The 13,345-nt window shown below is 36.8% G+C and overlaps 2 protein-coding genes across 2 annotated transcripts; both read right to left on the bottom strand.

Moving 5' to 3' along the window:
- Positions 1–9,120: 9,120 nt before the first annotated feature.
- Positions 9,121–9,679, bottom strand: LOC122520342. The gene is made up of 2 exons (XM_043640440.1): positions 9,448–9,679; positions 9,121–9,239 (listed from the first exon to the last, which is right to left on the bottom strand). The coding sequence occupies exons 1-2, from the start codon at positions 9,677–9,679 to the stop codon at positions 9,121–9,123; spliced, it is 351 nt and encodes a 116-aa protein (XP_043496375.1).
- Positions 9,680–9,840: 161 nt separating this feature from the next.
- Positions 9,841–11,163, bottom strand: LOC122520341. Its single transcript, XM_043640438.1, has 2 exons — positions 11,055–11,163; positions 9,841–10,934 (listed from the first exon to the last, which is right to left on the bottom strand). The coding sequence occupies exons 1-2, from the start codon at positions 11,161–11,163 to the stop codon at positions 9,841–9,843; spliced, it is 1,203 nt and encodes a 400-aa protein (XP_043496373.1).
- Positions 11,164–13,345: the final 2,182 nt, after the last annotated feature.

Raw genomic sequence — 13,345 nt, 5'->3', positions numbered from 1 at the left:
GGTTGTGGAGCATTAAAATAGCTTTAAAATTACAATGTTATAACATTTTAGAATTTGTTTGTTTTCGAGTTATTAAAGTTTTTGTATAGAAAGTACTTCTTTTTTATTAGACACCCTATGTATTTTAAATACTTTAGCTTAACATCACGTTGTTAAACATTAAAAGAGCTTTAAAATTGCTATTTTAAAAGTTTTTAAAATTAGTTAGTCTTTGAGAAATTAAAGTTTATGTGTACAGCTACTTTCTTTTTTTTTAGAAAACCTATAAGTTTTAAATATTTAAGTTTTCAATCAGGTTGTAGAGCATTAAGAGAGCTTTAAAATGACCATGTGATAACATTTTAAAATTTTTTAGTTTTTGAGTTATTAAAGTTTTTGTGTACAGATTTCTACTTATTTTTTTCTAAGAAACCCTAAATATTTTAAATAATTAAGTCTTAAATAAGTTTTAGAAGCTATAAAAGATCTTTAAAATGTGTATTTTATAACATTTAAAATTTGTCAGTTTTCGAGTTTGAAAGTTTTTGTGTAAAGATTCCTACTTTTATTTAGAAACCCTATATATTTTAAACATAGTTTTAAATTAGGAGGTGGAGCATTAAAATAGCTTTAAAATTACAATGTTAAAACATTTTAGAATTGTTGCTTTCCGAGTAATTAAAGTTTTTGTGTACAAAGTTATTCTTTTTTTTTGACACCCTATGTATTTTAAATACTTTTGCTTACCACCAAATGTTAGGCATTAAAAGAGATTTAAAATTGCAATTTTAAAACATTTTTAAATTAGTTAGTCTTTGAGAAATTAAAGTTTATGTGTACAGCTTCCTTTTTTTTTTTAACACCATATGTATATAAAATAATTATGTTTAGCATAAAGTTTTAGAGCATCAAAAGAGCTTTAAAATTACTGCTTTAAAATGACTACTTTAAAATGACTGCTTTAAATTATTTCAAAATTTGTAAGCTTTCGAGTTATGAAAGTTTTATGTAAAGATTTCTTCTTTTTTTTTAATACCCTAAATATTTTAAATACTTATGTTTTAAATCAGGTTAAGAAGAATTTTAAGATCTTTAAAATTACCATGTTTAAAGTTTTAAAATTTGTTAGTCTTAGGGTAATTAAAGTTTTTGTGTATAGCTTCCTTCTTTTTGTTTAAAAAACCTATGTATATTAAAAACTTATGTTTAGCATTTAGTTGTTAGGCATTTAAAGAGATTACAAATAACTATTTTAAAACATTTTAAAATTTGCTTGTTTTAGAGTAATAGAAGTTTTTGTGTACAGATTCCTTCTTTTTTTTAAAAAACCCTAAATATTTTTAATACTTTAGTTTAACATCATGTTGTTGGGCATGAACAGATCTTTTAAATGGCTATTTTAAAAAATTTTAAATTAAGTAAGTTTTTGATAAATTATAGTTTATGTTTAGAGATTCTTACTTTGTTCTTTATAAAACCTATAAGTTTTAAATATTTAAGTTTTCAATCAGGTTGTAGAGCATTAAGAGAGCTTTAAAATGACCATGTTGTAACATTTTAAAATTTGTTATTTTATGATGAATTAAAGTTTTTATGTACAGAATCCTTCTTTTTTTAAAAAAAAACTCTATATATTTTAAATATTTTAGTTTTAAATCAGGTTGTGTAGCATTAAAATAGCTTAAAAACTACTATGTTATAACATTTTAGAATTTGTTTGTTTTCGAGTTTATTAAGTTTATGTATAGAAAGTACTTCTTTTTTATTAGACACCCTATGTATTATAAATACTTTTGCTTAACATCATGTTTTTAGGCATTAAAAGCGTTTTAAAATAGCTATTTTAAAAATTTTAAAATCAGTTAGTCTTTGAGAAATTAAAGTTTATATATACAGCTCGATTTTTTTTTTTTTTTTAGAAAATCTATAAAAGTTTAAATAATTAAGTTTTAAATCCGGTTGTAGAGCATTAAAAGAGCTTTAAAATAAACATTTCGTAACATTTAAAAATTTGTTAGTTTTCGAGTTATGAAAGTTTTTGTGTACAGATTCCTACTTTTATTTAGAAACCCTATATATTTTAAATACATAAGTTTTAAATTAGGAAGTGGAGCATTAAAATAGCTTTAAAATTACAATGTTAAAACATTTTAGAATTTGTTGCTTTCCGAGTAATTAAAGTTTTTGTGTACAAAGTTATTCTTTTTTTTTGACACCCTATGTATTTTAAATACTTTTGCTTACCACTAAATTGTTAGGCATTAAAAGAGATTTAAAATTGCTATTTTAAAACATTTTTAAATTAGTTAGTCTTTGAGAAATTAAAGTTTATGTGTACAGCTTCCTTTTTTTTTTTAACACCCTATGTATATAAAATAATTATGTTTAGCATAAAGTTTTAGAGCATCAAAAGAGCTTTAAAATTACTGCTTTAAAATGACTACTTTAAAATGACATCTTTAAATTATTTTAAAAATTTTTAGTTTTCGAGTTATGAAAGTTTTTGTGTACAGATTTCTTCTTTTTTTTAAAAACCCTATATATTTTAAATACTTATGTTTTAAATCAGGTTTAGGAGCATTAAAAGGGCTTTAAAATAGCCATGTTATAAAATTTTAAAATGTGTCAGTTTTCGTGTAATTAAAGTTTTTGTGTATAGCTTCCTTCTTTTCTTATAAACAACCTATGTAAATAAAAAATTATGTTTAGCATCAAGTCTTTAGGCATTTAAAGAGCTTACAAATAACTTTTTTAAAACATCTTAAAATTTGCTTGATTTCGAGAAATTGAAGCTTATGTGTACAGATTCCTTCTTTTTTTTTAAAAACCCTGTATATTTTAAATACTTTAGCTTAACATCACTTTGTTAAGCTTAAAGGGGTTTTACGCAGTTGCAAGGCTCGAAAAAGACGTATTTTCATGAATTTTTTCTAGAAACAGTTTTTATTTCTCAAAAAATATGTTGGTAATTCAAATAGAGTGAACTTTTAAGAATACAATAGCGCGTTGATTCTGTTCAAATATTAATCTGCACTGCTCCTGTAGATGATTTCCTGAACGTCCTTTAAAAAAGACGTTCGGCGGTGATCTCCATTTTGGCGGTTTGGATTATCTGAAATTAAAAGGTATGGTAGATTCTTTTAAAGGATAGATTATTGCAGGTATTAACAAGAGGAATTTTAAAATTTTTATTTTGACAAAATGGCGTCTATTTGAAAAAAAGTTGTTTTTTTTGACTAAAATTTTCGCTCTAAATTGTTACAAAAAGATAGTGTAAACTCCCAAACACATAATAACATAAGACTAACTAACTCATAAGAACATAAGAACATAAGATTAACTAACTGCTACCTCCTACCACTCAGCACATAAGAACATAAGATTAACTAACTCATAAGAACATAAGATTAACTAACTCCTACTTCCTTCTACCACCCGTAATGTCCGACTGCCCTTTCATACTTTTCCGTCGAACAACGGAACATCGGCCCCCCTCCATGGGTGACGCATACAGCCTCTGTTCCTCACACTTAATCTTAAGAACGCCGATATCCTAAATAAACATCCGCACGCACACCGGTGCAGGCGCCAAAGTGCACGAACCTGCATGAGACGTTTACAATCGGCCAGTCCTGACGGTGACCGCCCTCGGTCACTAGACCATCACACATACATAAAGGCGCAACGTAAGATGAACATGAACATAAGGTTAATACATACATAAGAAGTACATGAATATAAACATAAGAATACAATCAAAAATTAATACATAAATAAAAGTAATAATCTGAAAGAATAAAAATATAAGATAGTCCATACATAAGAAATACAATTACAAAATAAACACAAACGCAAGGCTAGTAATAAAGGTCTTAAAAATACTGATATAAAAGGGTCTAAAGATTAAATAAACGCATACATAAGAAATAAAATCACTCGGATACAATATTTCTTTTTCCTTTTTTTTTTTTCTTTTCGATCAAATCAAAAACTAAAATAATATTTATCCTTTGGCCCGTTCCGTTCCCCGCCAGGGACGCATGTTACAATATTCCCATGTTCCCTGATACGGTCCTTGAGATATTTGGAAGCCTCTTATATCGGCAACTACATATCTATCGTTTCGTAATTTCTTTATAACTTCGTACGGACCCCTAAATTTTGGTATCAGTTTCTTTCCAATCCCTACAGTGCTATCAAAATTCCTTACCACCACATAATCACCAACATTAAATTCTGACCGTATCTTATGATGGCGTTTATCATAATACCTCTTGTTATAATTTTGCTTCTCAGCCATTCTATCTTCTGCCTTATTCCTAATTGCTTTTAAACCGCGTTCGCTTATTGTGACTTTATTTAACGCGCGGTAATCGACGCACATCCTATTCTTACCGTTTTTCTTTTTGACTAACACAATAGGGGACGCGTAATCCGATTCGCTCGATCGAATTATCCCCCTTTCTAGTAAATCTCCTATTATTTCTCGAACTTGGTTTTTCTCGACAAACGATAAGCGACGGAGAGATAAATGAAATGGCTTATGCTCTTGTAATGTTAATTTCGGCTCCATGCTTATTCTAGGCTTTTCCGGACGAGGTGCATCTAAGTAATTTACCTTTAAGATTTCCTTTAATTCATTTTGTTTTTCCACCGCGATTTTGGGATTAATGTCTAATTCGGTAATTTGATTATCGGTGGAATCATCTATTTCTATATTCATAATCTGATCTATCACTACCTCTTCCTCGGAGCGTTTATCTTTTCTGCTAAAAACTAATCCACATCTTTTTAATGCGTCGCGACCTAAAATATCGGAGTTCATCATTGTAGTATCCGGTACTACCAACAGACGAGTGTCAACCCTTTCGCCGTCATCTAATTTTAAACTAACTTGTATCGAGCCGTGTACTTGCAGACGACTATGATTAATACCATAATATTCGCTTCCGAGTTCCGGCGCAGAGTTGATCGGTCCCATCACTAACCCTTTCTTTATGAAACTCACGGGGCTGCCGGAATCCAATAAGGTGTCTAAAACTAAGACGTAGTGTATATTGCCTGAATCGATATCATAAGTTATCTTCCTGATGTAGTCGTCATCGGTGGTCAAGTTCCTGGTGACGCTGTGGACTTCGCCACCCTTCTCCGGGCATTCTGGTCTAAGATGTCCATGTTTACCGCACTTGTAGCAGCTGCCTCTTTCCCTCTTCGGACGGGGGCAGTTCCCCGCAAAATGTCCTGTCTCTCCACAGTTGAAGCATCTGGCATAATTTTCCCCGACGGCCTCTTATGGTCGATCGGTTTTCCTTTTCCTTCTCCCGTCGGCCGCCGATGAAGCGTCTCCTCGGTGCCGACACACTTGCGAATGCTGTTATCATAGATTCCAACGATGCATAACATTGCACCTTGGCCTGAGTGCGTAACTCCTGGCTTGGGATACCGTCGATCACGTAGCTAATTATTTCTTTTTCACCAATCGGGATGCGATTAGCTAATGTCACCTTGTCATGCACATAATCCGTAAAACTCTCGGTAGGCTTCCACACTCTCGCCTCGAGTTTGCGTCGTAAAATTAGGGGATCAACTTGCTGCCCAAACATCTTCCTAAGCTCGCGCAAAAGGTCGTTGCTACTCAAATCAACGCAATCCACTCGCGAGTGATACCATTTTAAGGCCTTTCCTCTTAGTCGGCTACAAACTAGGGCCTTAGAACTAGGTGCATCCAGATCGTAACTGGCAAGCAGTCCTTTGACCTGCTTCTCCCATCGGTCGAATTCGACATCACTGCCGTCGAATTCACCGATTAACTCCTTAATATCTTGCCACTTCTTCACCCTGGATCTTTCCGTTTCACTTATCACTGACTGAGGCGTCCTTCTTAAAAATTCCAACTCCCTACGTAAGAGATCAGCTTCTCGCTCAGCTAAATCCCGTGCCCGCCGTAACAATTCCATTTCCGTAGATGCGGGGTTAGGGGGTGATACGTAATTCAAACCTTGTACCGACATGACTTCGGTCTGCTCGTCCGATTCTTCACAAGTGCCTCCCGACGTTAAACATAAATCTGCAGCAGGCGTTCCTGCCTCTAATAACCGCTTAACCAACTCGGTCTTATTTCCGGTCGTACTTAAATTCTTTGCACTGAGCATGTCCTTAAGCTGGTTCACTTTCAGTGTACTCATCTTAATGTTTTCGTCCAGTATCCTTTGATCCCGAATTCACTAACAGACCTCTAATTCACACACGACGCGTAACACAATAAATCGTAAAATTACCGAACGTCCATAAAACTTAGAGGATCTTAAACTTGACCTTAAGTCTTAACTCGAAACTGAACGTGAATCTTATCCCACTTTTCATAACACACGCGTGAATCGCGAATTTCTAATTTAGCGAGTTTGAATCCCACTTCTGAAATTTGTAAACATCCCACTTCTGAAATTTGTAAACATCCCACTTCTCATATTTGTAAACTCCCACTTCTGAAATTTGTAAACTCCTTAACACATAAGAACATAAGATTAACTAACTCATAAGAACATAAGAACATAAGATTCAGCACATAAGAACATAAGATTAACTAACTCATAAGAACATAAGATCATAAGATTAACTAACTGCTACCTCCTACCACTCAGCACATAAGAACATAAGATTAACTAACTCATAAGAACATAAGATTAACTAACTCCTACTTCCTTCTACCACCCGTAATGTCCGACTGCCCTTTCATACTTTTCCGTCGAACAACGGAACATCGGCCCCCCTCCATGGGTGACGCATACAGCCTCTGTTCCTCACACTTAATCTTAAGAACGCCGATATCCTAAATAAACATCCGCACGCACACCGGTGCAGGCGCCAAAGTGCACGAACCTGCATGAGACGTTTACAATAGTAATAAATTTTTTTAAAAATTATTCCTTATACTTAATACCTGAGGAATATATCTAAGAATATTGTGTAAAAATTTGGAACCGTTCAGTTAAGCCGTATTTGCAAAATCGAGATCACCGACTTCGAAAATACCGTTTTGAGAAAAACGCGTTTAAAGTTTCAAAGAGACGTTTACACATAGTTAAAAATTTTTGTTTGCAGCTTACATGAAGTGAAGAATATTTGTCGGATCGATTTGAAATTTTTAGAGAATATACTTAAATATATGTACATTCCGAAAATGCAAAAAAAAAATCGATTTTTTGAAAATCCTAACTGCGTATAACCCCTTAAAAGAGCTTTAAAATGGCTATGTTAAAACATTTTGAAATAAGTAAGTCTTTGAGAAATTATAGTTTATGTGTACAGCTTCTTTCTTTTTTGAAGTTATACTTCTTTTGGCTCGTTTGGGAAAATGTAATGGGGAGTTATTTGGTTCCGAGCGTCTGGGAAAACGACACCATGAAGTTTGTCGGTACTTACGACGCGCGGCAAATACGATTTCAAGTTTACGGCATGAAGTTGTCTCTCTCTCTTCTTCTTCGCCTTTTATTCTCAAGCGGGTCACCCATCCAAATACTAATCGAACTCAGCGCTGCTTTACTTAAATGATCGAGCGAGAACTTATTCTGTAACCGCGCCATGGCCGTTGACGCATAAAGTAATTTGATATATCTCTCTTACATTTAATGTGGACTGATATCTATATTTTTATATTTTTGAAGTTATTATTCTTATTCTTTCTTATATAGATATATACTGATCGATTGAAAAAATTTTTCTTTTCTTTTTTTTGAAGTTATTTAGTTAACTTTATAGAAAAGAATAATTAGTAGCTTATCTACTCATATTTTCAATCCTCCTCCTTTTTACCTGGTCACGCTATAAATATATATATATATTTATATAAAATTAAATAACCTTAATAAATAAATGAGAATAAAAATATAATAGTAAAAAAAAAATAATCTTCTTACATTAGAAAATATTATTGATCATCAAGCAGGGACGAGAAACAGGTTTCTTTATCAACTATATTCTATGTGTTGAACGACCGACGCCTTGTATCGGTACTCCGGTGGTTTTCTTGTCGTTGAAAATGCACTTGTAGGTGGATGAGGAATGAGGGTAGGTAAAAATAAATTAAAATATATTTTTTGAGCCCAGTCAGTACTAATAAGTACGATTTATTTGGCTCGTTGCCGGGAAAAGCCTTTCGGCATAAAAACCCTGGTTGAAAATACAGTTGTTGTTGATGTGTCGCTTGCTTGCCTATCGGCAGCTATCGCTGGTGATGTTGATCCAAAGCAGAATATAATTCCGACCACGTGGCCTTCTTCTCTTGTTCCCTTGTTCAGCTGATGTAGTAGCGCAGGAGAGTAGTTTTCTTCGAGGTGATCGCTCGCAGGTCTCCTGGTAGAGTCATGTTGAAGCGTGAAAGCACGAGCTTTTATAGAAAAACCCGTAGAAACCGTAGCTGTCGGTGCATATGATTGGACTAATAGAAATAGTGGGAGAACGCGTGCCAGGCGACACAAGCGCCCTGCACGGAGTTTGATGCGCTCCTTCAGTGCACCGTAACTAAGATGTTTTTTGTCCCTATATCTCGGCGATTGTCGATACGTCTCGAGATGTCTCGAAACGATTCCCACTCACACGCTTGCGTAGGATTGCGCAACATACCGCCCCCTTTGAACGGGCACCGTTCAATACACTGCACACACACTTACATGTACATTAGCAAATACATTCATTCAAATGCATACATTCAAATAACAAGATATTACAGATGAATTAAACATAATTAGTAATTACTTTTACTAACTCTCAATTCAAAATTTTTATGCATCGTACAGCAAAGGAGAAAGATGTTTAATACCGCGTTTTAAAAGACCGTTGGCGGTTTTCACAGTTACCACGCGTGCTATACCGTCGGAACCTTTATGTACTTCCGTAACGCGTCCTAAAGGCCATTTAAGAGGTGGGGAGTTATCTTCGCGAAGAATGACTAACATACCCAGGCTTATGTCGTCGGTTGTACCTCTGTGCCACTTTTTTCTAACTGTCTGTTCATTTAAGTATTCCTTGTTCCAACGGTTCCAAAAATGTTGTTTCATCTGCTTGACATGTTGCCATTGTGATAGATGTCCAGATGGTATATCCCGATAACATCTTCTGGTAAACTCGTCAATGATTCACCAATTAAAAAATGGCAGGTGTGAGAGCACGAAGATCATTTGGATCATTAGACAAGGGAGTTATAGGACGGGAATTAAGGATTGCCTCTATTTCTAAAACATAAGTTAATAACGCTTCGTATCCTAATAAAGTATCGCCGACAATTCGTACAAAATGGTGTTTAAATGATTTTACCGCCGCTTCCATCAGACCTCCGAAATGAGGGGAGCGTGGTGGGATAAATGCCATTTTATTCTTCGTTTGCTAAACTTCGCGATACGCGGGCCTCTAATTCGTTCGCGGAACCTACAAAATTTGTCGCATTGTCAGAATATATGTCCTTACATTTACCACGGCGTGCCATAAATCTATGTAAGGCTGCTAAAAAGGCTTCAGTTGTTAAATCGCTCACGAGTTCTAGATGTACGGCCTTAGTGCTAAAGCAAACGAATGCTACGTATATCTTAACGCGACCACGATTCCGATGTTGCTTTTCCATTATAAATAACGGTCCACAAAAATCTACGCCGGTATGGAGAAATGGACGATTTTGTAATAGACGATTCGCTGGTAAATCACTCATTGGATATTGAGGCGTGGTGGGTTTTAACCGCCGACAAATGATACACTTATAAATTACTCTTTTTACGCTACTTCGCCCGTTTATTGGCCAAAACGATTCGCGAATAGCATTCAATGTGGCTTGCGTACCACCGTGACCTATCTGAAAATGTTTCTCACGTATTATCGCGTTTGTAATCCATGATCCTTGGGCAGCAGTTCCGGATGTCTTCGTTCGTATAGCAAATTACTTTTGGCTAATCTACCTCCTACTCTTATTATTCCCAGACTATCAATAAAAGGGTTAAGTACAGAAAACGACGCGCAAACCTCTTTCTTAGATTTGATACGTTTGATGATCTCGGAGAATGCTTCTTTTTGCACATATTTAATAGCAATTGATTCTGCGTCCTTTAACTCGTCTACCGTTAAATAACCTACTATCCTTTTTTCCTTTGTATTGCGCGAGTTGCGTGCGAATCTAACGCAATAAGCTATTACCCGTTTTAACTTTATGAATGAAGAATACCGCGTAAATAAATTAAATGGAGTGTTCAATGTCGCGTGCGTTGCCATCATTCTTATTTCTGGAATTTCGATTGGTTCTAATCGATTATGTGGCCAATTTGATTCCGATTTAACGAGCAACGCCGGTCCTGACTTCCATATTTTATTTTCACGAAGTTCAGTGGGGGTAACGCCTCGAGATATTAAATCCACGGGGTTATGTTCGGATAGTACATGTCGCCACATCTCGCGGGCTGTGTTTTCCTGAATTTCCGCTACGCGATGTGACACAAAAGTTTTTAAGGTGTGCGGCGGAGTGTTAATCCAATACAATACTATTGTCGAATCTGACCAAAATATTGTACGGCGAATGTTACTTCTACGTAAAGCATTCTTTGTGACCTTAAACAATCGCGAGAGTACTAATGCGCCGCAAAGTTCTAAACGCGGGAGTGATTGTGTTTTTAGCGGAGCTACCCTTGATTTTGCGCAAAGTAACGATACTCGGGGATTCTTTCCCATGGTTTTCACGTATATACACGCGCCGTAAGCCTTTTCGCTCGCATCGCAGAAACCGTGCATTTCTATTTCTTTTCCGTCGCCCGCGACGTTTCGCGTGAATCTTATCTTCTCGAGCGTGGGGAGGTTTCGTCGAAAAGTTTGCCATATCTCGTTCATATCAGCTGGGACTTCTTCGTCCCACGATGATTTTAATTGCCATAAACCTTGCATCACGATTTTGGCGGTGATTACTACCGGAGCTAACAAACCTAATGGATCGAATAGTTGCGATATCTCGGATAATATAGTACGCTTAGTGATCCTTGTTTTAACATTTACTCTCTTTACCGTATAACCTATGTTATCCTCGGCCGCGTTTCAATTAATACCTAAAGTTTTAACGGTGCCTGACGAATCCAGGCTCACTATATTATTATCGGTAGTATCTAAATCCTCTAAGATTTCTACGCAGTTAGAAGCCCATTGTCTCAGGTGCATACCTGCTCTCTTGGTGATTTGAAATAATTCATAGCGGATTAGTTTCGCTTCTTTAACCGTATGTGCTCCTGTTAATAAATCATCCACATAAAATCCTCTTTAAGTACGATAGCGGCATTTGGGAATTCTGAAATTCGTCGCTCGCGAGTTGATGCAATGTTCGCGTTGCTAAAAACGACGCGGAGGCGGTTCCGTACGTTACCGTGTTTAACCTATATGTTCTCACGGGCTCGTTCCTATTCGGGCGCCAAAGAATATTTTGATATTTGCGATCGCGTGGATCCATTTGTATTTGCCAGTACATTTTCGCGATGTCCGCGGTTATCGCGATAGCGGCGATCTAAATCTCACAAGAAGTGTAAAAAGGTCTTCCTGTATTGTTGGACCAACCATTAAGACATTATTTAGCGATTTTCCGTTGGTTGTCTTTGCCGACGCGTCAAAAACTACTCGCAACTTAGTGGTAAGACTAGTCTGTTTCAGTACGGCATGATGAGGCAAATAATATCCTTCTACACGGGATGCTCCTTCTATTCTTGTCATATGCTTTAGTTCCTCATATTCGATAAAAACCTTGTGTACTCATCCTTCATCTCAGGCTTGCGCGATAACGATCGTTCGAGCGCGTGAAACCTTCGCAACGCGTTCGCGTAAGAATCGCCTAACTGTCGATCCTCTTCCTTAAAAGGCAACCTCACTATATATCTGCCCGATTCATCCCGTCGCGTATTGTCTTTATAATGAACCTCGCATAACTCTTCCTCATGCGATCGAATATTATTATCCGCTATTTCCTCAATTTTCCAAAATTTTTCTACTTGTGATTGTAACTCGATGGTAGCGGCGTGACAACTAACGCTCTGTGGAATACGCGTGTTCCCTGCGTTCATAACGAGCAACCTAACCCTGTTTTCTGTGGTATTAGACCGTCACTTAATCGGATGGTCTGACCCGAGCGCCATAAGGACGCAAAGATTTCGATCCCTAGAATCGCGTCCACATTTGCAGGTTGATGAAATTCAGGATCTGCCAATGGATCCCTGCCGGAATGACTAACTCTTCTCGCGGAATTCATTGAACGGACAACCGATTCGTTACGGTTGGTAAAAGTAAAAATTTTAATTTTGTCGAATAATCTTCAGTTCGCGATTTCATAATTGTCTCGATCGCGTGGCTAACTTTAGTTCTAATTCGATTTAATCCCGATATCGGTACGTCCACGTCTTGTGTGGCTATACGTAGAAGATTCGCGAATCGAATCGTTAGAAAATGTGCTTCGCAACCCGAATCCAGGAGTACACGGCACTCGTGTGGCCTTCCTTCGCGATCTAACAAGTGCACCACCGCCGTTAGCAAAAACACGGGTGCTTGCGAGTGACTGAGCCGTGCTTGTGCATCCTGCATTCTCAATGCCCCTTGGATGCCATTGTTCGTGGTGCCCACCGTTGCACTTGCTGCAACGGTCTCTCTTATATGCAACAATTCATGATGTCCGCCGTTGCACTTCCTGCAACGGCCCTTCTTGCACACATTGAAGCGATTACCAGCTTGAAGACAATTCAAGCATAAATTGGCATTAACCACGATTCTTTTGCGAACCTCAGGTTCCGCCCTAAGCAATTGCTCGCACTCCGTAGTATGATGCCTATCGCGACATATGCCACACGAGATAGGTGCACGAGTGGAATACGCTTGAAGTGGTCGTTGTCCTCTTCGGTCAGTATTTCGCAGCCAATTTCGCGGACTGTTAAAAATGAGCTCGTTACGCAACGTTCTCCTTGACCGAAGCTGAATCCTATCAGGCTTTGTCGGCGCGTTCCTACGTTCAATTCTTCTATTTCTTTCTGTTGATTTAGTGATTAATAACGCCTTTCCTCTCTCGCGTAAAAAGACCACAAACTCTTCTATCGTAGATAATGTGTCTCGCGATCGCTGTTCCTCTCATCGGAGGCGTGTAGCCGAACATACTCGCGAGAGATGCGCGGAAATGGCAAACTGATCGACGAACGACTTTTTAGTTGCTAATAACTATCCATAATTCGCATTCAACGCATCGGACGCGGCGATTAATGACTCAGGGAAGTCATCGTTAATCGGAGGGTCTTCCAAAATGGCCTGCACGTGCTTATTATTTAATATTAGCGGATCGTTGTAATAGTCGGTCAATGTCTTCCACTCTATG

This window comes from Polistes fuscatus, unplaced genomic scaffold (assembly GCF_010416935.1).
Source record: "Polistes fuscatus isolate 324 unplaced genomic scaffold, CU_Pfus_HIC Scaffold30, whole genome shotgun sequence".
NCBI classification, from domain to species: domain Eukaryota; kingdom Metazoa; phylum Arthropoda; class Insecta; order Hymenoptera; family Vespidae; genus Polistes; species Polistes fuscatus.
The sequence above is the reverse complement of the archived record's forward strand: the minus strand, read 5'-3'. Positions and strand labels throughout refer to the sequence as shown.

Bases quoted from the DNA above. Each gene is read 5' to 3' on its own strand.
- LOC122520342 (XM_043640440.1), bottom strand. From the start codon at position 9,679: ATGAGTGATTTACCAGCGAATCGTCTATTACAAAATCGTCCATTTCTC. The intron at 9,240-9,447 runs GTAAATGTAAGG...ATACTTTATTAG, and splicing joins TAGATTTATGGCACGCCGTG to GATACGAAGCGTTATTAACT.
- LOC122520341 (XM_043640438.1), bottom strand. From the start codon at position 11,163: ATGCACCTGAGACAATGGGCTTCTAACTGCGTAGAAATCTTAGAGGAT. The intron at 10,935-11,054 runs GTATTAATTGAA...TCGATCCATTAG, and splicing joins AGGCACCGTTAAAACTTTAG to GTTTGTTAGCTCCGGTAGTA.